Genomic DNA, 26,335 nt, shown 5'->3' on the forward strand with positions numbered 1-26,335 from the left:
ATATAATTTTATGCTTGAGTGTTTTTTATTGATTATCATATCATACTTCCCTGTTGCAAAAAAAAACATAAATCTAAATTTTAAAAAAGTTTAAAGATTTTCTGAGAACACAAGCCTTTAAGTGTCAAAAATAAATCTGATTGGAATGATAATTATCCAAACACAATGGATCAAAACAGCAATACATTATAAATTTTATGATTATTAAGCAAGAGTAACAATTTATTAAAAATTCCTCTCTGAATGACATATGTTTTTTTCACAATTTATTGATAGAATGAGCCAGGGCTCAGCATCAACACTTTCCCAATTTTTGTCTTTATAAATGTTAGTGCTGAGACATCTTGTCTGCATTAATACATAGTTGGACTTTTGTTTTGGCAGTAGCACTAATTCTCTAAATTCCTGAATTACATGCCAAAAATCACTTAATAACCTTTCATCAAAGATTTTTTCAATGATTCATCATATGACAACTTCATTAGGTCTTTTCTGTGAGCAGCAATAGAAGAATTCGATTATCTAAGCACCAGAAGCATGCAGTTCTTAACAGGACACCAGGGATCTGAGCTCTTCCCTTCGCCTCAGAGGTTTTGCACTGTGGGGCCTTGTGGGTTACAGTTAGAGTCAGGGCCTTTCTTTAGGACTAGGGGAGAAGGGCCACTGTATTAAAAAAAAAAAAAGGTGAGAAAGGAGAATTAACAGGGATTGAGGAAGTGGAAATTTATTCATTTAAACAATCTAAATGGCTCCAAATCATGTGGAGAAGTTTTTGCACATCTTGGTTTTGTTTCCCATCTTGAAGATTCCTGCTGTTGACACTGAATATCTACCCTAAAGATAGCCATATTTTAAAATACGTCAAAAGTTGATTCAAGTCACTTTCTAGCTTACATGAACAGATCTTGTAAGTAAACCTAATTATCTAATACGTAGTCAATAAGGTACAATCCTATTTCTAAACTACTAGCCAAATCTCAGAACAATTAGAATTCCTTAAAATATGAGATTTGAATCACAAATATGGTATGAGTTGGACTGTATATTCTTTGAACATGTTTAAATATTCTACATTTTATGCTAATTTAAAACACTTGCTCTAAAGCAAACTAAAGCAATATAATAATAGTCTTTCAAGTCAGAAACAGCATTTTCCTAACAAAATAGAATAAAATAAAATCTGAGAAGACATTAAAAATATACCATGAAGGCAAATGTTTCCCCAGTAATGTAAAATCTGAAAATAACTGAAGAAGAAATAATACAATAATCACATCTAACTTCTGACACACACAAAATTCACAGTCTCTGAATGTGACTGTCTTTTATGAACTAAAAGGTCAAATTTGATTCTCTCATTTCTCGTAAGTACACTCTGGATGACAGAATACACGTAGGCATTTTTAAACTACGGTCACACACAAAATTATTCATCTTTGAAAACTCATTTATCATTTTCAAAGAAAACTCATTTATATCTTTGAAAATGATCTTCCCCCGAGCAAAATCCTACATACTGAATATAAAGTGTTTGGCTACCTAAGAGGAAAATCTATTTCAATTCCTTAATCTTTTGAAGTACATTGTTCCTTATACAGACATATATAATCTTGCTGACTTCATCCTGTTAAAAAAGTTTTAATCATGGAAAAACTTCAAACATATTTCAGACTAAAGTAGACTGAATAGTGTAATGAGTACCTGGTGGACAGCATCAACAAATGTTACCTTGGCATCCCCATTGATTCATCTCTATCCTGACCTTTTCTTTTTTCTTGTAGTGTTTTGAAGCAAATCCAAGACATTGGATCACTGTATCCTTACAGCTACCCTTATACAGAAGGGTATAATCTTTATTTTGTAAATGAAGACTCTGAGGTTCAAAGAAGTTAAATGACTCATCTAAGGTGTCACATGCTGAATTCAGCAAGAGGTCAGTGCTGGCTGCAGGACAAATAAGACATGTCTTGGCAGGAATTATTAAGACAAAGCCTCTCTGCTCAAACTTTCGGACACTCCTTGCTTTCCTTTATATTTTGCAGCTGCTACTTCTGATCTCCGGTGTTTATGTATTAAAAACTCATAGAATCTGGGGACTCAGCAAGGAAAGGTGACTTTTTCTCAGTCGTGTCAGAGCTGTGAAGGGCTTTCCATGCTAGCCACTGCTTGTTTTACCACCTTGTTTCAATGATAAAGTCTGCAAGTTCCCCAAGGAAAGCCTCATTGGTTCCTAGCTCAACAGAGCTACCTGAAGCACAGCTCTATCAACTGTAGTTTTACTTGCAGTGTTTTAAACATTGATTGCGAACATCTAACTCTTTTGGATCTTCTGCAAATTTGCTCTGTAACTTTTCACAGGTGCAATGCTCTTCAAATAGCCAGAAGCCCAGCAGGAGAGATCCCTTTCAGCAGGAAGCGGCATAAAGATGTCACGACTATCTGACTGCACAGACAGTGCTGGCCTGGCTGCTGGGACAGTCACAGGTCAGTGGAAAACTAGTGCCTAGAGTTAATGTGAGATCTTTAATCAGCATCATAGTTTATACAGTCACGAAGATCAAAACGACTGGCTGATCCACATTGAGACGGAAAAGTATAAGCCACATAGTGATTCACAGTTCTGCTTAAAAAAAAAAAAAGAGAGAGAGAGCTGGGATTGACATTACTTAATACCATTTTTGGAGGACAAAAAGTAAACATTTAAATTTTGAACTAATTTCTTGGGCTTTGAAATAGGTGGGACATCATTCACATTCTTGAAGCACTGCTCTGATGATACCTCTGTGTTCATAATCTTTAATAACTGATTCATTCCTCAGTGAAGTCTAAATTCCTCAGGTTAGCATTCAAAGTGGAGAAGGCAATGGCAACCCACTCCAGTACTCTTGCCTGGAGAATCCCGGGGATGGAGGAGCCTGGTGGGCTGCCGTCTACGGGTCGCACAGAGTCAGACAAGACTGAAGCGACTTAGCAGCAGCAGCAGCAGCATTCAAGGTCTTCCAATCAGTCGCTGCTACACTTAACTTTTGCCTCATCCCCTTCCCGTCCACCTCAATTATACTCTTTGCAGTCCCTGGCAAAAGCCTCTCCTGTTCTTGTTTCTCTGTTCTGTGTGCACTATTTCATGTACCCCAAACTTCCCTTTCCACTTTCACCAAGATCCAAATCTTATTGTTTTAAAATATAGGTTTTCTTTGAAGGCTTATTCAGGGTAGACATAACCATTTGACCATGAGGATTCCCCTCATATTTTATCTGAACCTCTTTATGGGAAAGTACGACATTTTGCTTAGTATTTTAGTTATTTGTGGACATGCATTATCATCCCAATGAGTTTGTTTCTGAGGAATAAGTTAATGGCTTAAAAGGGATACTTGAATCTCATAGAGAAGGTAACTCAGTACCATGTTCATAAAAGTTGCTTAATAAAAATGACTGAGTAAATGAGAATGAGTGGGTGAATGAATGGGCTTTTAGGCTAGTCTTTTAAAGATGCTTTCTAGTTAGTGGCTTAAAAATTCCTTTCCTTCTTATTTTCTATGTTTAAGACTAGACTGATTTTATACCCTAGAAGTGCTATTAAAATACCTATTGTTCCATAAAAAATGAAATTCTCAATAGATAAGTGACTTATAAACTGGAATTACACTGAAGAATATGACTCAGTCTTCTTAGCATTAAGAATAAGAAGGTAAGACCATAAAAAAGAACGAAATAATGCCATTTGCAGCAACATGGATAGAACTAGAGATTATCATACAAGTGAAGTCAGTCAGAAAGAGAAAGACAAATACCATATGATATCACTTAAATGCAGAATCTAAAATACGATACAAAGGAACTTATCTACTAGATAGACGCAGACTCACAGATGTGGAGAACAGATCTGTGGTTGCCAAGGGGGAGGGGAGGTGAATGGAAGGATGGAGTTTGGGGTAAGCAGATACAAACTATTAGATACAGACTGAATAAACAACAAGGTCCTTCTGTATAGCACAGGGAACTATATTCAGTATCGTGTGATAAATCAGAACAGAAAACAACATGAAGAAGTATATGTCTGTATATCTGAATCGCTGCCGTACAGCCGAAATTAACCCACTGTAAATCTTCTATGCTTCAGTAAAAAAAGAATTAGAAAGTAAGAGAAATATGAGAATATTGGCTCTAGTTAAGGTCCCCCCTCCTTTTTCTATTTCAGGACATTATAAGCTTTAAAATAAGAGCCATTGTGGATATTGTGTTTTGTGACATAGCAGTGAACTGGTTTACATAGCAGGGAACTCTTTTCCTTAAAATTAGAGCAATGCTGTTTCCAATATAATATAAGGATTTTTATCCACTCCCAATACCTAGAATTTTGCAATTAATGCACAGTGTTACTTTGAATGGTCCTGGACCAAAAAGCAGTCCCTCAACCATATACAACAGGATATAGTTTTGACCTCTAATTGAAAAATGCTTGACAAAGGCAGTTCTTGGGGCTCAAGGGAGGCTGCCTCAAGATAGGCAATATATGCAGTTGGACAGGAGAGAAGGAGCAAGGATGTGGAGTTGCCATAGTAACATTACGGGAGGGAAATGAAATTGCATGGGGTGAGTGATTTTTTTTCCAATTCCCCTGATTTCTAAAGTACTAACATAATGAACAAGCATTCCCTTGGGAAGAATTCTGAAGCAATGCAAACTGGCGAGTCTAGATCTCATATTTCATTTCAGTGGCAGCGATCTTATTAGGGAGGTAGGGAACAGCACTTCTCTGGCTAGACAAAAGGCTCTCTCGTGTTAGACAAAGAGCAAAACCTTGCACACTCCAAGGTCAAAAAGATTTGCTTTCAGGTCTAGCTTTTCTGAAAAGCACAGACTGGGACATTAAAGCATCACACTTAGGAACACTGAACCCAGAAAATGTCCTTAATAAGTTGAACTTGCTCAAAGATAATACTGAAATGAGACAATTTCATGACTTGGGAAATACTTTCAGAAAAAGACACGTTTATTTTGATTAGTATCCTCTAGGTTCCTTTCTATTCTTCCTTTTAAGCAAAAAACACACCCAAGAGAAGGAAAGGAAATCAAGCAGAAAACTCTGGATGTATACTTTCTTCTTTGTCATGGATATAAAATGGGATATGATATTTAACTGAAGATTAAAAACAATGAAAGAAAAAGCAGATAGTACCCAGGAGAGGAGAGTTATAATGATAGCCAGAGAGAAATTAAAAGGCACTGGTTACATTCTAACAAACTATTCTCATACATGTATTTTTCTCTAAAGATTCTGACTGTATCCTCGTTTTGTACATGTTAGAGAATTGTAGATTTGGCCTGAGAGGAAGTGAAATAACATTTTTTGAGACCGCTCTATGTCACAGGCATTTTATATTTGTTATATTACGGAATTTTTACAACAACCCAAGAGAAAGGCATCAGAATTTGCATTTATAGATAAGAAAGTGCTGCTCCAAGGATTAATGTGCCTACCTAAGGTCACATGCAAGTCGCTGGTTCACGTTAGGACTTAGACTCAGTTAGACTCACATTAGAACTTGGTTCCTGCATCAGAGGGACTGGATCTCTTCCACTGCAGCAAGCAATCTCCTTTTAACATCAAGAATCCATTTCTGCCATTTATATACAGGAGAGAGAAATATATCTTTCTAGTGCCCTTCCTTGCTGTCCTGACATACATTCTATATGTTTAAAATCAAACTAAAATGAAGTAGAATTCCTTGTTGTTCTTTCTGCTCAGAAAACTGGAGCTTTCTTTCTGAGCCTAGAACACACCCTTATAATATTTGTTGTGTATTTTTCCACTCTCTTCTGTGTGAGCTTTTTTTGTCTCTTCTTTCTTATCTTCTTTTGGGTTAACTGAGTATAATTTAGTTTTCCAGTGACTGATTCACTATATATATCATTGACAATCTCTTCCCTCTGGCTTTTTAAATAAACTTTTTCTTTTCTTTCCTGTTTTTAAAAGTGGTGTTCCTAGAGATCAAAATAAATATCCTAAATTATCACAGCCTAAATAATATTATTAATTATATTATATAGTAATAGAATTTATGTTATTATGTATTGTTATATAATTTCATGTATGAGAATTCTACAATATTATAATTTCATTTATATTAGTAGCATCATATTTTGTGCTATAAATATATATTTAACTTAAATGCATTATAAATCTTATAACAAATTGATATTTTATTTAAACAATCAATTTTTTTAAATTTTAAGAAAATAAAAATAGTTTTTATCTGATTATTACTTCTAACTCTTCTCTACTTTAGATCCACATTTCCTTCTAGTATCGTTTATCTTACATCAGAATTAAGAACTTCCTTTAATATTTCTTTTAGTACAGGTTTGATGGTAACAAGTTATCTCAGCTTTTGCTTATCTGATACTGTCTTTATTCTCCTTTTATTATGGAAATATACTTTACTGGATATAAATTCTAGATTAGCAAATACTTTTCAGTCAGCATCTTAAAGATGTTCCATTGTCTTCTGATCTGCAGAGTTTCTGATAAGAAGTCAGATAACATCTCTTCAATAGACACTATTTTATGACTATGAAATATTTAATAGTTTAAGAATTTATTCTTAATCAAGGCAATCACACTTCTGGAAATATAATGGAGAGCAAAACTCAATACTCAATACCAATATTTATTTTATTTTTCTCTCATATTTAACCTGATAAATATAACCAGTTGCATTTCTGGGAAAGAAAAAAAGTGTTAGTTGCTCAGTTGTGCCTGACTCTTTGCAACCCCATAGACTGCAGCCCACCAGACTCTTCTGTTCATGGAATTCTCCAGGCAAGAAAACTGGAGTAGGCTGCCATTCCCTTCTCCAGGGAATCTTCCTGACTCAGGGATTGAACCTAGGTCCTCTTGTATTGCAGGCAGATTCTTTACTGTCTGAACCACCAGGGAAGCCTGCATTTCTGGGAAAGGACAGGCTAAAATACAGGACATCTAAGTGTCTCCTGACATCCTTCCAGACTGGTAAGAATTTAACAACTGACAGATTTGAGATATTCTGAAAGCCCTTTATCTACCTGCACACAAATATCTCTTTATTCTTATAAATCAGTTGGATGCCATTAACTTCAGGGAGCAAAATTATATCAACACAAAGTGAAAGTGGCTCAGTCGTGTCCGACTCTTTGCGACCCCACGCACTATACAGTCCATGGAATTCTCCAGGCCAGAATACTCGAGTGGGTAGCCTTTCCCTTCTCCAGGGGATCTTCCTGACCCAGGAATCGAACCCAAGTCTCCCACACTGCAGGTGGATTCTTTACCAGCTGAGCCAGAGGGGAAGCCCCCTATCCTTATTAGCACAGGACCAGTATAAAATCAAGTAAGACATTTTGGCAAATGTAACATTAGGAAGTGTATCTAATATATTCAGCAAATACTTATTAAACATTTAGTATGTGCCAGGAAGTACTAAGTGCTATGGATACTAAGATGAATGTGTGTTTCCGAGGGTCAAGGTGTAGTTTTGGATGTAATATTGTAGTAGTGGGATTATATGGAGAGGCGGGCAGTGGTACCTTGCTAGAAAGGCTGGAAGCTGGAGGAGGAATGGTGAGAGCAGCAGTCTGGGAACCGCAGTATTTTTATTACTGACTCTACCTGGAACTCCTGAATAGTCTCTGGAGCACTACGTACAAGCAGAGTTGCCTCATAAGAGTCAGTGAAAGGAGATGGAGAGCTCAGAAGGTGCCACAGAGTTTTAAACCGGTTCTAACTTAGAATCTAATTTAAATTGGTTTAAACTCCGAAGTTGCTAAATTAGTTTTAAACTGGTTCTAATTTAGGGTCCATACTGAGCCCCTGATTTGGCTGTGAACTGATGCGAAGGAAAATAAACACGACAACAGACCATCCACTGCAAAGTCTCTTCCTTTAGAAAGGATGCAAATACACATGCTAGCTTTGCAGACAGCAAAAATTACATGGAAATAGCAGCTACCATAAGCAGTCATTCTTAGCAATGCATTTCTTTAAAGGAACAAATTAGGATGCTATATATAGATCAGATTGAAGCATTTGCCTTGATAGCTGTACATGTCGCGCCACATTTGCCTCCACTATTACCTCTTAAATTATGTTGTCACTGTTACGGAGAGACTGTTAAAGCTCTCCTGTCATAGCAACTTTCGGTGTGTACAATACAGTATTGTTAACTATAGCCACCATGCTGTAGCCTAGATACTTGAGCCTGAAAGTGAAAGTGAAGCCGTTCAGTCGTGTCTGACTCTTTGCGACCCCATGGACTGTAGCCTACCAGGCTCTGTCCCTGGGATTCTCCAGGCAAGAATACTGGAGTGGATTGCCATTTCCTTCTCCAGGGGATCTTCCCGACACAGGGATCGAACCCGGGTCTCCCGCATTGTAGACAGACGCTTTACCGTCTGAGCCACCAGGGAAGCCTCAATATACTTGAGCTTATTCATCTTATAACTGATAGTCTGTTCTATCTAACCAACATCACCCCATTTCCCCTACCTCTCAGCCCCTGGCAACCAGCATTCCATTCTCTGTTCCATTCCCTTCCAAAATTCAATGTTTTCAGATTCCACATCTAAAAGATATCACAGAGTAACAGTCTAAGTTATTAAGTTATCAGTGATTCTCTTTTTCTGGGACTTTCATGATAGGTAGATTCTTTTCACTTAATGGTGTCCTATAAGTCCTGTAGGTTCTCTACATTCCTTTTTTTGTTCCTCTGACTGGATAGTTTCAAACTGGATAGATCAATTTCTTCAACTTGGTCCAATCTATTGTTGAAGCTGTCTACTGAATTCTTCAGTTCAATTACCGTGTTAAAAATTTTTTTTAATTGGTGGATAATTGCTTTATAATGTTGCATTGGTTTCTGCTGTACAACATAATCAGTCATAAATACATATATATATCTCCTCCCTCTAGCGCCTCTGTCCCCTCTCCCATCCTACCCCTCTAGGTCATCACAGTCATTGTTATTTTTAGCTCCAAAATTTATTTGGTTGTCTTTTTATGTTTTCTATCTCTGTATTGAACTTCTTGAATAGTTTGTATTTTTTTTCCCTGATTTTGTTAAACTGCTTACCTGTGTTTTTTGTAGATCTCTGTGCATCTTTATTTTTTTTAATTTTATTTTATTTTTAAACTTTACAATATTGTGTTAGTTTTGCCAAATATCGAAATGAATCTGCCAGAGGTATACATGTGTTTGGAATCCTTTGTCCAGCAAAGTTAGTGAAAGTTTACCGTGTTCCTTTGGTGACATCATGTTACCCTGGATCCCTTCTGATCCTTGTAGCCTTGCATAGATGCTGTGCATTTACAGAAGCAGTCATCTCTTTCAGACTTTATGGCTTGACTTTGGTATGGAAGGACTTTCTTCTATGGTGGGAGCATGCGGGAACATTCTCTAACCTTGCAACTCGCGGTGCAGGGTCTCAGATACAGGATTGGGGGCTGATGTCTCATCTGTTCAGGCTGCTGGGGGCACAGCATTGACCACAGTGGCTGCAAAGGCTACTGGAGACCTCAGTGCCTCTCGGGTGCAGGGGCTCAGGGCCTGGCAGGCAGTGGTGGCGGCTGAAGCTGCTGGTGGAAACAGACTCGGTTGCAGGGGCCAGTTGCAGGTGCTTATGCAGTCGCAAATGCTCATTTCAGACTTACACAAACAGCTAGGGGCAAGGGCCAGCTGCCACAGGTCCGGGCCAACTGCAGGTACGCTGGCAGTTGTGGGGTCCCTTGGCTGTCAGCATTCATTACTGTGGCTGCAAGTTCTCACCATGGGTGCATTGCCGTGGAGGCTGGTATTGGCCATCAAGCTGGAGGCGTGCAGGTGCCCAGCTGGAGGGGTTCCTTGCAAATGAGCCTGGTGGTGCAGGTCAGTGACAGCAGACAGGGCTAGGCCTGGCCCACAGGAGCTGTGGAGGCCCTGGTGTGTACTATGGTTGCAGGGTCTCCCCAGGAGCATGCATGGCAGTGGAGGTCGGTCATGAGGGTCTGGTTGGGAGCGTGCACATGCTGAGTGATGGAGGCCAGTGACTAGAAATAGAGCCAGGTTCAGGTCCACAGGCAGTTGTGAGGGCCTTGGTTGTTGGCTTGCCGTTCCATACTGAAGGATCTTGCCATAGGTACAGTACAGCAGTAGAAGCCTGTGATGAGGGTCCGGCCGGCAGTGTGCAAGTGCACAGCTGGAGGAGCCAGCCCCCAGCACATGCACAGAAGTGGGTGACCCACAGGGCTCTAGGCTGCTGTTGTGTACTTGTGTGGCCACAGAGGTCTGGGCTGGCTGCTGGTATGGATCCTGAGCCCCAGCAAGGCAGTGGGAGGTGAGGAGCAGGGAGGGGCTCACACAGCTGGTGTCCGCGAACGAGAATATCCGCGGGACAAAAACCAGTGACATCTACAGGGGGTCTGTGTCGGCTGTGCTGGCTCTTGGCTACTTCAGGGGGAAAGGTGCTGGGGTCTGAGAGCAGGTCACAGGGAGCCTCAGTCATCCCCATCACGTGGCTGACGCTGCCAGCCCCTGCTGTTTCCTTGCTCCTCCCCATCTCTATTCATCTCAGCTTTGCCAGCCTCTGGTTGGGTGAGACCCAAGTGGGTCCTTAGCTCAGTTTCCTGAAAGGCTGGGGAGGCTGGCTGCTCACTCTGTTCTCTCTTTCTTGGTGAGGAAAACTTCTTCCTACTTGGGGAGGCTCACCCTTGGCCCTGAGTAGCGCTGGCTCAGGGGATCAGAAAATCCCATGGACGGAGGAGCCTGGTAGACTGCAGTCCATGGGGTTGCTGAGGGTTGGACACAACTGAGCGACTTCACTTTCACTTTTCACTTTCATGCATTGGAGAAGGAAATGGCAACCCACTCCAGTGTTCTTGCCTGGAGAATCCCAGGGACAGTGGAGCCTGGTAGACTGCCGTCTATGGGGTTGCACAGAGTCGGACACTACTGAAGTGACTTAGCAGCAGCAGCAGTGGCAGCAGGGGATCAGATGCTGCAGGCTAGCTTTTTGTGAGTTATTTTCCGGTGTTTTGTTCCACTGTGCTGCTTAAGTTTCTTCTTCTTAAAAAAAACAAAAAGTATTTATTTATTTGGCTGTGTCAGGTCTTAGCTGCAGTACGCGGGATCTTTGATCTTCACTGTGGCATGCGAAATCTAGTTCCCCAACCCAGGATCAAACCTGGGCCCCCTGCATTTGAGAGCGTGGAGTCTTAGCCACTGGACCACCAGGGAAGTCCTTGCTGCAGTTGGACTCCTAAGCTCTCCCTGAGCTCTTTTTGATAGTGTATCATTGTCTAATTGTTGATCTTTGTGGGTGGTGGGGGCTGGGGTCTCATACTTCACCATCTTGGTTACATCACCCCAACATATATCACCACCCCAACTTTCACTGTAGCTAATTATTCTTAAAGTTACAACATCTGGTGCCCCAGCAGTGGGGAAAGCCTGTGAAGTCATCGGAACAACTTACCATCTGTACTGAGATGGAAACTAAGACTCAGGAGGATGAACTTTCCTAGGGTCATGATTTCACTTGCTGGTCACACTTAAGACTAGAGATCAGGCACCAGGGTAAAAAAAATTCACTCTCATCCTGCTTTTCCAGCTGGCCAGGTCTTGCTCAGATCCCAACCTAAATCACTCTGACTACAATTCAAGTTTACTTTCCTGATTGAAAGGGCAGTAAGAGTCTACTTTTGAACCAAATCCTTTATCAGATTAGCAACACACGCACGGAACACAGCAAAGCAACGAGGGGGTCCCTTGGAGTGTGCTGAGTGAACTCTCTAAATCTAGGGCATTAGTGTGTAGCAGGTCAGACTGTTGATGCAACGAGGTAGCTACACAAGTAGGAAGTATCTGGCAGGAAGGAGATGGGTAGATAACAATATTTATTTTCTAAAGAGCTACTGGATTGAATCATTAAAACTTGTATTTATAAAAAAAATTGCTTTCCGTTTTCAGGCTTGTCCCTAGGGCTTTCTGAATTTTATGGCTCCCTCCTTTTCACTGACACTTTGAGTCACTACTCAGTCATTTCAGCAAGAGAGAAGGGAAGCTTTGAGGAGAACACAAAATAGTTGACATATCGGGGGTATGTACTATGTTTTCTTCCATAGAGTCTGCCAGGAATTCAGTTTGTTCTCAAGTGACACCACCCGTCCACCCCAAGCAGGACAACAACAGGAGAATGACAATAGAGGCATGACCATTCTGTTTCTCTAAGTTTTCCTCACATCCACACAGCACTCACATAACACTGGAGAAAAGCAACTCCACGTTGAAACTGAGTGACTGGTGAAAAGGACTCTACATTTTGTTTAAAATAAGACAGGCTTTCAGAACAAGGAGGCAAAATGGCATAGAAACTAAGTGTATTTTGAATTCGCCTATGTCCCGTATTCTGCATGTCTGATGCTTTTGTCCAGAAGCGTTTGTATGTTTCATTCTAGCCTCCCCCACGACACCACGTGCCCCTTTAATATGGGACCTGAATTTCCTACGTACCCTGTCCTCTTCCTGTTGTACCAAATAGAACAAGTAAGTGTTTGATAAATGATGCAAAATTACTAATAAGCAATTTTGCTGTTCTGGTGATTGATGACTATATCAAGAGAGGGAGAAATATGGGCATTTCTAATCCACCCACTTTGTTAAAATCCAGCTGGATAGCCAAGTATAGCTATACAAGTTTTTCTCTTCTGCTCAGCTCCAGTATCCCTCTTTACTCTTCACAAAAATTTCTGTATTCACAAATGACCCTCTACCTCTGCAGGTAACCAAGAGGCATTAAGTGATGATTATCTAACTTATTCTTTTTTGCAACCGCTCCTGTACTCAGTAGAACACCCCTGCCACTTAAAACAACAGGTCTAGCCTACTGCTGATGGCTTCTTAGCAAATAATGTCAGGTCAATGCAATAAGACCTCTCTTCAATTTACTTCCCTAGTCAGACAGTCTTGTAGCGGGTAAATCCTCATCTTCCTTCATTCTCCTCTCCAGAAAGCTTGTTTCTTTTATGCTACACACAAGGCATAAAACTTTCAGGTTCAACAATACTAAGACAAAGAAGTCTGGTCTCCTGTCAAATACCCAGGGCTGGGCTACCCTCAAGTCAGAGTATACAACAGACAAATGATCAATCAGCCTCATGAGGGCAGGGGAGGGGGCTTGTGGGCTTTCTCCATGACTTAGCCAAGTCTGGCCCACAGTAGGCATTCAATAATCATTAATTGCTTGAGTGAATACATGCAGTGAAAGATAAAGTACTGAATCAAGGACTACAGGAACCAAGTCAGGGTTACTGGACCAGTTTTAGAAATATCAGGATTCTTGGAAAGAGGAACCACAGGATTGCAGGAGATACAATTACAAGACAGGGATAACTCTCCAAAACCCTTAGAGAGGAGGATATTTATAAGAGCACATTTTACTCTTAAATGAAATGTTGAAAAAGAAAATCCCTGGTCAGAAGTTAAATGTTAACTGGAGCTCTGAATTATACGGGCACACCTCATTTTACTGTGCATTGCTTTATTGCTCTTTGCAGATACTGCTTTTCTCTCTCTCTTTTTTTTTTTACAAGTTGAAGGTTGGCGGCTACCCTCATCAGGCAAGGCCATTTTTCCAACCATTTCCTCACTTTGTGTCTGTGTCACATTTTTGTGCTTCTTGCAACATTTCAAACTTTCTTCTTATTATATTTGTTATGATGATCTCTGGCCAGTGATTTTTATGTTACTATTGCAAAAAGATTATAACTTGCTAAAGGCTCCAATACTAGTTAGGATTTTTTTTTTTTTAGCAATAAAGTACTTTTTAATTTAAAGTATATACACTCTTAAAGACATAATGCTTTTACACAATAGACTATAATATGGTATAAACATAACGTTTATACACATTAGGAAGTCCAAAAATTCCTGTGACTTGTCTTTTTGCAATACTGCTTCACCGCAGTGGTCGGGAACCAAAGCTGCAGTATCTCTGAGGTGTACATCTACTAGCAACGGCTGGGATTTATTTCTGGTCTACTTTATGCCAATACAGTTTACAAACATTAGCTTGAGCACTGCAACAAGCCTTCAAGGAAGCCATTAATCTTATTTTCAGATACAGAAACTGCATGCAGAAGGTTACATCGCCTCGTCAAACTAAGCCAACCAGCTAAGCTCACCTTCTGGGATTCCAACTTGATTCTAAGTCTCACTTCTTTCCCCTCCCCACAACAGTGCCTCACACCAAACAATTAACATGGCAAAACACCTGCCTAGACTGACCTATGTTGAAAAAATTTGTTAAATTGTGGTTAAAAAAACCACAATATAAAATTGACTCTCCTAACCACTTTTAAATGCACAGTTAAGTAGTATTAGCTATATTCATGTTGTATAACATCTCTACAACTTTATCTTACAATACTGACACTCAACAACTCCCCATTTCCCCGTCCCTAAGCCTCCAGCAAGTGCCATTCTATTTCTGTTTTGATGTGTTTACTGCTGGTACCTCTGTAAGTGGGACATACAGTATTTGTACTTTTGTGACTGGTTTCTGTCACTTAGCATAATGTTCTCAAGACTCATTCATACTGGGGAATTGACAGGATTTCCTTATAAGGCTGAATAACATTCCACTGTATGTACATAACGCATTTTCTTTAACCATTTTCTATCCATGGATATTGGGTTGCTTCCACCTCTTGACTATTACATGGCTTCAATTACTTCTTTCAATTGTTTGGGGGTGTATACACCAAAGTAGACTGCTGGGTCATATGCTGGTTCTATTTTTAGTTTTTGGAGGAACCTCCATACTGTTTTCCATAGTGGCTGCACCAGCAGTGTGCAAAGGGAGACAGATTTGTTTTTAAATAAAATGTCAGTTTTATAATCAAACTGGCCCAATAGCTCTGTCTGCAGTATCAAGTAGTGATTAAATACTTAAAAATTTAACTCAACAAAAACTCTGGACCTAAACCTTAGTTTCTATAATTAAATCCCAGTACTATTTAAATGTATATTAAAGCTTTATAAATGGGGATCATTATCTCATTATAAGAAGAATCAGCTTAGCAGTCATTTTCTAAGAGACGACAACAAAGGAAATAACAAAGCCAGGGCTGAGCCAGCAACAAAGGCATTAGTAGAAGCAGACCTGCTTCCTGAAAATAAGCATAAGCAAGTACCTAAGCTGCACCCTTACCCTTGTTTTGGCATCAATTTTAGCTCCTCGATCAAGCAATAGTTTTACCATGTTGGCATTTCCTCTTTTTGATGCAACATGTAGAGGAGTGATGTCATTCTGTGGAAGAACAGGAACAGAAAGTACAGTGTTATTATTTTGAGTTCAAGCAAAACATTTCTTCCCAGCCTTCTCCAACATCTCACATTTCTCTTATTTTTTTATTTTTTTAAAATATCCATTGTGAACAGAATGCTTCCCAACATCTTTGTCTGATGGTAATTTTACTCAGAATGAGACCCCCCCAAAGGGATGAATTTTAAGGGACACTCTCAGTGGGGGTAGGGCCCAAGTTTATGTCATTTGTTTGATGGGATGGTTATTGTTTTTGTTCTAACATCCTGTGCCTTTAAGTCCATGTGTTTTCCTGTAAATGTGAATGATGCATGCTGGCTACTGAATGGTTGACTAAATGGTGGATTAGTCATCTGAGATGCAGTGGAAGGGGTGTCATGTTACTCAGAACCAGCTCTAGGTCATCTGAGTGCAAGCTGTCAAGGAGAGAGGAGAGTAATTCAAACTGGGAAGTCTGTCAGTGTCCTACAAAGTCACAGGGCTTCCCATGCACAATGGGCTTAAAGTGTTCACAGGTGCTTATTAGCAATTTCACAGAAAACGACTATGTTGATTAAAACAAACAAACAAACAAAAAAACTACTGTTGAGGACAGATGTATTGTCAGGACAATCTGACATTCCAATCACGATCCCCTGGGTACCACAGTTTTCCTCCATATATCGACAGGTTCTGTGACTGTTTCCAGACTGTCAAGGAAATATGTGTACACAGTGAAAACATTTTCTCTTTTGGCTCCTTCTTCTTGATTGGCAACAATATGGGTTTAAGGTCTGTAATTCACAGAAGTCAATTACATGATAAATGAACTAGGCTCATAAGTATTTACATTCCTGTCATGTGATAGCAAATACAAAATAATAGCTACGAGGTATTGATTCATTTCCTATGAATTATGCAGTGTTAAACTTTTTACTGTCTCAATGAGTTTTCATAATCCTCACAATATCACATATAATCTGAATCACAATGTCCATTCTACAGATTAGAAACAGCTAGCAAAACCAGGATCCAAATTAAAAGATGACTCAAACTAATGGGCTTCCCTGGAGGCTCAGATGGTAAAAAATCTGCCTGCAATGCAGGAGACTCAGGTTCAATTCATGCTTTTGAAAAAAAGATCTCATAGTGAAAATTTTCAAAAAGACCAAAGTTTGAGAGAAAGCCACAGTGAGCTTAATGTACTCAACACTCTGGCTCAATAATCATCAAACATTTGCCAATATTATTCCTTTTATATTCTCTACTATATTTTTCTGACTGAAGGAGTTGGAGAGTAGAAAGCAAATCCTAGGTATCATATTATTTCACCCACAAATACCATATCATAATTTAATTATCTTGAATAGATAAGGATATTTATGAACAACTAATCACAATATCATTATACATAAGTACAAATAATCCCTTCAAAACACCAAGATCTCTTCTATATTTAAATCATCTCAGTAGAGTTGTTCAAATAGAAGATACACATCTTGGGACTTCCCTGGCAGTCCAGTGGTTAGGACTCTGTGCTTCCACTGCAGGGGGTGCAGGTTGGATCCCTGTTTGGGGAACTAAGATTCTGCAAGCTGTGTGGCCAAATTTTTTTTCAAAAAGTAAAAAGAAAATCCAAAAGAACCTTTGGATATTAGAAGAAGAGGGCTTGCGAGATGTGTGGACACAGATCAATACAGAAACATCGACTGTTTAAACAAAAAGAAGATCCACAAGTTGCATTAGGTTGAAATATACCTTAAGTTTCTTTGAATCTCCACAGGTGTCCTACTCCACTTTTGATTTTCCATGCCCAGGTATTTTCTGGAAAAACTGGGTGGTTTATTGTGTAGAGTTTTCTACATTTTAGATTTGGTTGGCTGACTGCATCCTTATGGAGTGTTATTACTTTTTTTTTTTTGTATTTTCTATGAACTTTCCTAGTTAAATACTTTATAACATTATACATTCTCACATCTGAACAACTCTTTATCTCATTTTTCTTAGGTGCTATTGCATAAATCAGTTCCATAATAATTAGTTCATTAAATCAAAGAAGGAGAAAGAGATCTGAATAAACCAAATGTGGCTTAGTAATGTTGGCGGGGAGTGGACAGGCCTAATATTGCTCTAGACCAAGCGGTAGACACACTTTTTCTGCAAAGGGCCGGATATCAAATGTTTCTGGCTGTGCAGGTCATACCACTTGTACTGCAATTTGTCAGTGTTGCCTTTGGAGTGATAAAGCAGCCCCATGCAATAGGCACAGAAATGGGAGTGACTGTGTTCCAATAAAACTTTATTTATAAAACAGCTGGCAAGCTGGATTTGGCCTGTAGGCAGTAGTTGGTTGACCTGTGCTCTAGACTCATCAGCTTGTGGTTGAAGGTTTCAATGGTGTGTAACAGGTGACAAGTGTTAGTCACTCAGTTGTATCTGACTGTGACTCCATGGACTGTAGCCTGCTGGCTCCTCTGTCCATGGAATTCTCCAGGCAAGAATACTGGAATGGGTAGCCATTCCCTTCTCCATGGGCTCTTTCCAATCCAGGGATTGAATCCAGGCAAAGGAAGTAAAACTATATAGGTTGTGCCTTGTGTATACTTTGGCACTCTTTGGTGCACATGATTTGGGGTATGAATGAAGTTGGCAGAAAGAAGCTTCCTGATGACTTTTTTGATGGTCTTACTTGTCTCTAGCAGAGACGTTACTTTGCCAACAAAGGTCCGTCTAGTCAAGGCTATGGTTTTTCCAGTGGTCATGTATGGATGTGAGAGTTGGACTGTGAAGAAGGCTGAGCGCCGAAGAATTGATGCTTTTGAACTGTGGTGTTGGAGAAGACTCTTGAGAGTCCCTTGGACTGCAAGGAGATCCAACCAGTCCATTCTAAAGGAGGTCAGTCCTGGGTGTTCATTGGAAGGACAGATGTTGAAGCTGAAACTCCAGTACTTTGACCACCTCATGCAAAGAGTTGACTCATTGGAAAAGACCCTGATGCTGGGAGCGATTGGGGGCAGGAGGAGAAGGGGACAACAGAAGATGAGATGGCTGGATGGTATCACCGATTTGATGGACATGAGTTTGAGTAAACTCCGGGAGTTGGTGATGGACAGGGAGGCCTGGCGTGCTGCGATTCATGGGGTCACAAAGAGTTGGACATGACTGAGCGACTGAACTGAATTGAACTTGTCTCTGTTGTCTGAGTACAAGTATATAAATGAATCAAGCAGCACGGAGGAGGAATTCTAGGCCTGAGACAGGAAATGGAACATCAGGTTAGGTCTATAGGAAACAGGAGAGCTTACTGAGCTCAAAGTGAGATATGACACGAAGACCTCATCACTCCCCAGCACGAGTCAGGGCTGACATGCTATTTCCCTTTAAAAATGTGTCCTTGCATGGTGGAGAAGGACTTAATTAACCTTTATCACAAGTAGGCTAATTTTAGTGAGAGGAAGAGCTCTATTGCTAATTTTGCTCTCTTCCATATTCATGGACTCTCTCTTATGGTGATGTGTAGATGTCAAAAGGGTGCCTTGAAATTCAAACTCCCACTTTTTTCTACACCTCTCTGACCCCTCCTAGAGGAATACTTTATATTTCTATAGCACTTAGAAAGTGTTCTAAATTACTTATGTAATTTCATTTTACCTTCACAACCATCTATTGAAGTAAGATACATATAATTAATCCCATTTGATAAATAAACTAAGGAATAGATCTGGTGGGTAATCTGCATATTAAGAGACAGCTAATGAGAGGCAGAATCAGAATTCAGTTTTCTAGACCCTCAGAGGTGGGGTGTGTGAGTGTGTGTATTTTCAGTCAGAGATCATAATAGCTTTGCTTAAAGACTATGTTTCTCAACTCTGTCCAGTGAAGCTTCTAAAAGAAACGCATACTTTTGTACTCCTGAGTCAGGCAGTGACCTCTTCTGTCAAATAGGAACAAGTCAAAATGAGAGTGGGACCTTTGGACAGTCAACAGGATGTTTCTATTTAGGTTCCTCAGTTAACCAATAAAGATTTTTTATGTCCTACTAGGCACCAGGCCCAGTGTTGCATTTCCATTACACAAGGGAACCACAAAATTATGCAATCCCAACAAATCAAGAGTCCAACAATATGAGAGATAAAAAGGCTTGTTTAGGAGACCTCACTAGTGGCTCAGGAAATGTGAACAATATGCCTGCTTTCTGGGATGCAGGCTGCCTGTATGTATGAGGAACCTTCAAATCTACCACTGAGGCAGGAGACAGAGGAGCCCCACACGGAGCAGCTGGAGTCTGTCCCCTGTGGACAGACACTCCAAGATGAAGATAATAGCAGGAGGGAGGAGAAGCTGAGCCCTGTCCGGATAAAAGATAAGAGACCACATATTCCTCATTCTTGAGATCAAGGAAACCTTCCCAACTACACATGCACAGAAAGGCTCCTTGGGGGCCAAAAGGGAGGGGCTACCACCCCATAGTAGGCAATGTCAACCTTCCCACAGTCCTCTTCACTAGAGCCCACCTTGGCTAAGAGAGGCATGTACACACAGGGTACATACACAGGGAGGACCCTGACTTAAACCAAATATGGACTCAGAGCCAGGCAAAGCAAGAAGACTGGCTAGAGGAACCCCAGAAGAAATGCCCCAGAACAGTGATCCAAACTACCAAAAAAGGTGTAACACTTTCTGAATTCACCCGTGAGTCTATTCACACGTACTCCTTTTTCCTCCTAATAAACACTTATTTAGGTGCTTCCCTGGTGGCTCAGATGGTAAAGAATATGCCTGCAATGCAGGTGACTCGAGTTCGACCCCTGGGTTAGGAAGATCCCTTGGAAAAGGAAATGGCAACCCACTCTAATATTATTGCCTGGGAAATCCCATGGACAGAGGGGCCTGGTGGGCTACAGTCCATGGGGTCACAAATGGTCAGACACAACTTAGCAACTAAACCACCACCACTTAGTTGTTCACCACTTTCTCTTTGTGGAAATTCATTTCTACAAAGACAACGGGCCAATGGCTTGTCACTGGCTATTGGTCATCATGATCTGGGGACTAGGATTCAGCACTCTCACTGCCGCGGCCTGACTTCAATCTCTGACCAGGAAACTGAAATCCTACTTCATGCTGCTGAATACTAAGGCCACTTTAGATCACAACCACATACACAAGGCCAAGGTTAGTTGCCATGGTAGAAAAGGCATGGATCCTGAGACAGCCCCAGGCCTGAGGCCTAGACACATGACCTAAGAGTGAAGCAGACCCAGAATGAAAGACCCCTCATCCCCACATGAACCTAGCCTAGTGTAAGAAGCAGCTGTGGTCAACTCCTGAGGTGGCACAGGAGCTTGGTCAGAGTTGAATTCTGTGCTACAAGTGTGCAGGGAGAGCTGAGTGCAGAGCACACCAACCAAGGAAAATCTCTGACTTGCTGGCCCCACTTCAGCATAAGGCGATGCAGTCCCCTCTAGTGGGAGGTGAAGCCTGTGGTGCAGACAAAATGAAATCTGGATCAACTCTGGACTCAACTGGTTTGTCTGTCCACATCTACAGCCTGATGGAAGAAGAAGCATGCCCGTTTCCAGGTATGGATATTTCCCTCAGTGTCTGCAGAGCGTCTACATTCTATCCAGCAGAACAGATGAACAACATGCATCAGAAGTTAAGGAGTTTCTGTCAAATGGAAACACTCAAGAAGACGACCACACTATCAAAAATGAAGCATTCCCAACCTGAGGGTCCACCGACAGATGAATGGATAAAGAAGGTGTGGTCCATATATACAGTGGAATACCAATAAGGTATATAAACTCATATATACGGAATTTAGAAAGACAGTAATGATGACCCTATATGCAAGACAGCAAAAGAGACAAAGATGTAAGGAACAGACTTTTGGACTATGTGGGAGAAGGCGAGGGTGGGATGATACGAGAGAAGAGCACTGCAACATGTACATTACCATATGTAAAATAGATGACCAGGGCAAGTTCAATGCCTGAAGCAGGGCACTCAGAGCTGGTGCTCTGGGACAACCCAGAGGGATGGGGTGGGGAGGGAGGTGGGAGGGGGTTCAGGATGGGGGGACACATGTGCACCTATGGCTGCTGCATGTCAATGTGTGGTGAAAACCACAACATTGTAATTAACCTCCAATTAAAATAAAATAATCTAAAAAAAGATGTGGTACATATATACAATGGAATACTACTCAGCCATAAAAAATAAAACAATGCCATTTCTAGCAACATGGATGGTTATCATACTAAGTGAAGATTATCATACTAAGAGATTATCATACTAAGTGAAGTAAGTCAGGCAGAGAAAGACAAATACCACATGATTGTCATTTATATGTGAAATCTAAAAAATGATACAAACAAACTTGTTTAAAACTGAAAACAGGCTCACAGACTTCAAAAAAAACTTGAAGTTATTAAAAGGGAAAGGTGGAGGATGGGATGAATTAGGAATTTGGGATTAACATATACACACTACTATATATAAAATAGAGAATAAAGAAGAACCTACTGCATAGCACAGGGAACTCTGCTCAATATTCTGTAATAACCAATATGGGAAAAGAATCTAAGAAAGAATGGATATATGTAAATCTGAATCACTTTGCTGTATACCTGAAACTAACACAATATTATAAATCAACTACACTCCAATATAAAATAAAAATAAAATTAAAAAGAAATGAAGCATTCCTTTGACGGACTTACCAGTAAATTACACAGCTGTGGGGAGAATCAGTGAACTGAAAGAAAGATGCACTGCTATGAAGGATCCAAAGTGAAACACAAAGGAAAAAAGAATGGAAAGAAAGAATGGAGCCCACAAGAGCTGTGGGATGATATAAGATGGCTGACTGGAATCACATAAGGAGAAGAGAGAAAATACAGCAGAAGAAATACCTGAAGAGATCATGGTCAAGAATTATCTCAAAGCAATGAAATACATTAAACCACACCTTTATGGATTTATATTCTCATTTGTATAATGGATATAATACCTCCAGTGCCTCTATCACAGAACTGCCAAGGGGACAAATGAGGTAATTCACATGGAAAGGAAAAGGGAAACTCACTGGTATTTCATATCTCTTATCTCATTTAACTCCCACAAAAACCTTAAAAAGAGGTACTAATACTTTTTTCTTTATGTTACAGATGAGGAGACTAAAACCCAAACAAATCAAAATAACTTGTCAAAAGGTCACAAAGCTGCAGTAATCTGACTCTTAAGTTCATGATTCCCTTGCTAGACTAGACCATGCCACCCCTGAACTTCTAAGCAGGTGCAAACACAACTAATTCTTACTATCAGCGCTTTTCTGGAGTACCTCACAGTGTACTAAGAGATGGAGTGTATTGTGGTCAGGATATTCAGGAGCTGAGAGCTAATATTCTATAGCCAGACTCATTCATTAGCCAGATATAGATTCATATCCCAGGCCTGCTCCATACCAGCTGCATAAGCTTAGGAAAGTGTATTTAATTTTCCTGTATCTGCAAAATTAGGTAATGATAATATTGATATCTATACTATAGAATCATCATGAGCACTAAGTTAGTTAATAAGCACAGTCTTAAGAATGGTGCTTGGCATTTATTAAACACAAGTGTCACCTATTACATTATCATAGAGACATTTAAAAATACATGAGATGACTGCATCTCACCAAGACATTATGAAATAGTTTGGGTAGAAAAGACACGCAGATCTGAACCTGTGGGTGACTCTGCTGCTGCTGCTCAGTCGCTCCAGTCGTGTCCGACTCTGTGCGACCCCACAGATGGCAGCCCACCAGGCTCCGCCATCCCTGGGATTCTCCAGGCAAGAACACTGGAGTGGGCTGCCATTTCAGGAAGGTGCTAAAACCAGCAGTTCTTAGGATGGATGCAAAAGTGTTACAGAAGTGTGGGCTAAATCTGTGAAACTTTAGAAGGCCTGTGGCTGAGCTCAGCAGCGAAAGAGAGGCAGGGGTGCCGTAGCTGATAGAGACACAGGTAGCATTTAACTTGATATGTGATAGGACCCAATGGAAACATGTGAGTGCCATATTGAGAAACAGGGACCTGCACAAAACAGCTGCCTCTGCTGGGAAACGGTGGAATTGCTGGCTTATCTCTTCTCGCCTCAATTCTCACTGCAAAACCAAGCTGAATAGGAGCCAAGCTCCTTTACAAAATAGTCACCAAAGCAAGATCGTTTCTGCAACTCCCCAAAGTGAATTCAGCTCCATTTGCTATGTTACTATGTTATTTGCTGTGCTGTAATAAACAGCAGACTTTTCATTTCATTTAGATATATAAAGGGCAGTTGATTACTGATCTCCTCCAACCTCTCCTCTTTCTCTTAAAAAATGTCAGGGGTGGTTACCACTGAGTGACAGAATAAGTGGATGGTATCAATCAAAGTTTTCTGCATAGTTAGAGATGATGATTCGTTTAGTTTATCTCCTTGATATGGTTGAAACTGAAAACAAATTATAAATTAATTAAATGTTGAGAGGGAATCTGATACCCTCTTCTAACTCTTCCCATTTATATTAAATTTCACCTCTAAGTTATTACTAGGTTTAAAAATTTCAAAGAACAAACAAAATTTCAGAATATGAAGACTTCAATGTGCTAATGACTTGTATTTAAAACACACATTTTAAGATTTGTATGTTTTCTCATTCTATTCTCTTGTACTTCATCCTTATTCCCTAGTGTAAACAGCAACAAGAAAATGATGAGTAAATGAATCACAGAGAAAGCACCAGAAAGACATTTAAGCAAGGCTTGCCAGCATCCTTTTTTGTCCCATAGATGCCTATCTTTTGAAAAGTCTTTTAGCTTCTGAGAGAAGCAGTTGAAGAACAGCACGTGCCACCCCCAAATAGGCCTCTTTGACTTACGGATTGTATTGAACTCTCTGTTCTGCTCTTCTCTAAAAACGGGGCACACATTTCCCTTTGTAAAGGTTGTCTCCTCTCCATTTCCAGGAAGAAGACAATGCATCTTAATCAACACAGACAATCTGAGTTTAATCTGCCTAACAGAGCTTACTAAACTATTCTTCCTTCTCAGTAGCACTCCAGGTACCCAATACCCTGCATATATTTACCTTCCCACAATTTACCACCCCTAGAACACAAGCTCCCTTTCCTTAATCTTGTCACTTTCCCACAACTTTATTGCTGCTAAGTTGCTTCAGTCATGTCCGACTCTGTGCGACCCCATAGACGGCAGCCCACCAGGCTCCCCCGTCCCTGGGATTCTCCAGGCAAGAACACTGGAGTGGGTTGCCATTTCCTTCTCCAATGCTTTATTACTCACTGTTAAAATGTCATATAAGCCTCCAGAGTTTAATTGCCCGCTTTGGGCCTTCACTTCTTTTCTGTGAAGGCTTCTATTAACATACATAACCTTCATCTGGTTAATCTGTCTTTTGTCCATTTAATTTGCAGAACCCCAGAAACTAAACCTAGGAGGGTAGAGGAAAATATTTTTCTCCTTCCTCTCTAAGATGACATCTACTAATCTCCAGGCACAGAACAGGTACTCAATGCATGTTTGATACGTGATCGATTTTGATACAATGTTGGAAAAAAGTACAGAATTGAATTTGTTCCCTTTAATTTCCTTGAGATACAAAAATACTTTTTGGTAAAATTTTGTAAGGGAACAAATTTTGTCACCCCAAAATGTGTCTCTTTGGCATGCAGATTTCTTTCAAGCTGCAATCAAGGCCCAGGAAGAACCTTTGACCTTCCCTAACTGTCTAAAATAAATTATATAGAGGGACTTCCCCGGTGGTGCTGTGACTGAGACCCCAGGCTCCCAGTGCCGGCGGTCCTGGTTCTAGATCCCATATGCCTCAACTAAAGATCCTGTGTGCTGCAACCTAGACCCTGTAGCCAAATAATCAATACTTTTTTTTTTAAGAAGAATTTAGATAGAGGGCCTATTCCTTGATAGAGCTATCACTAGATATTTGAAAAGAATATGGGTTAGATGTGGTATGGGGATACCAAACCACAAGAGAAGACTCTACACATGGACATCACCGGTTGGTCAACACTGAAATCAGATTGATTATATTCTTTGTGCCAAAGATGGAGAAGCTCTATACAGTCAGCAAAAACAAGACCAGGAGCTGACTATGGCTCAGACCATGAACTCCTTATTGCCAAAATCAGACGTAGATTGAATAAAGTAGGGAAAACCACTAGACCATTCAGGTATGACCTAAATCAAATCCCTTACAATTATACAGTGGAAGTGATGAATAGATTTAAGGGATTAGATCTGATAGACAGAGGGCCTGAAGAACTATGGACGGAGGTTCCTGACATTGTACAGGAGGCAGGGATCAAGATCAACCCCAAGAAAAAGAATTGCAAAAAGGCAAAATGGTTGTCCAAGGAGGACTTACAAATAGCTGTGAAGAGAAGTGAAAGGCAAAGGAGAAAAGGAAAGATATACCAATTTGAATGCAGAGTTCCAAAGAATAGCAAGGAGAGATAAGAAAGTCTTCTTCAGTGATCAATGCAAAGAAATAGAGGAAAACAATAGAATGGGAAAGACTAGAGATCTTTTAAAGAAAATTATGAACACCAAGGGAACATTTCATGCAAAGATGGGCACAATAAAGGAAAGAAATGGAACGGACCTAACAGAAGCAGAAGATATTAAGGTGGCAAGATGAGGTGGCAAGAATACACAGAACTATACAAAAAAGATCTTCATGACCCAGATAATCATGATAGTGTGATCGCTCACCTAGAGCCAGATATCCTGGAATGCAAAGTCAAGTGGGCCTTAGGAAGCATCACTATGAACAAAGCTAGTGGAGGTGATGGAATTGCAGATCAAATCCTAAAAGATGATGCTGTGAAAGTGCTGCACTCAATATGCCAAAATTTTGAAAACTCAGCAGTGGCCACAGGACTGGAAAAGGTCAGTTTTTATTACAATCCCAAAGAAAGGCAATGCCAAAGAATGCTCAAACTACCGCACAATTGCAC

At 40.3% G+C, this 26,335-nt stretch overlaps 1 protein-coding gene across 5 annotated transcripts in view; it reads right to left on the bottom strand.

Annotated features, from left to right (window-relative positions):
• Positions 1-26,335, bottom strand: part of ANK3 (ankyrin 3) — a 375,167-nt gene that overhangs the window by 187,442 nt on the left and 161,390 nt on the right. For all 5 annotated transcript variants that reach the window (XM_027530607.1, XM_027530609.1, XM_027530610.1 and 2 more), the window contains exon 8: positions 15,223-15,321. In XM_027530607.1, the coding sequence (XP_027386408.1) occupies positions 15,223-15,321 (99 nt within the window). The remainder of the gene's footprint in view (positions 1-15,222; positions 15,322-26,335) is intronic.

The sequence above is a fragment of the Bos indicus x Bos taurus genome, chromosome 28 (genome assembly GCF_003369695.1).
Source record: "Bos indicus x Bos taurus breed Angus x Brahman F1 hybrid chromosome 28, Bos_hybrid_MaternalHap_v2.0, whole genome shotgun sequence".
Classification (NCBI taxonomy): Eukaryota; Metazoa; Chordata; class Mammalia; order Artiodactyla; family Bovidae; genus Bos; species Bos indicus x Bos taurus.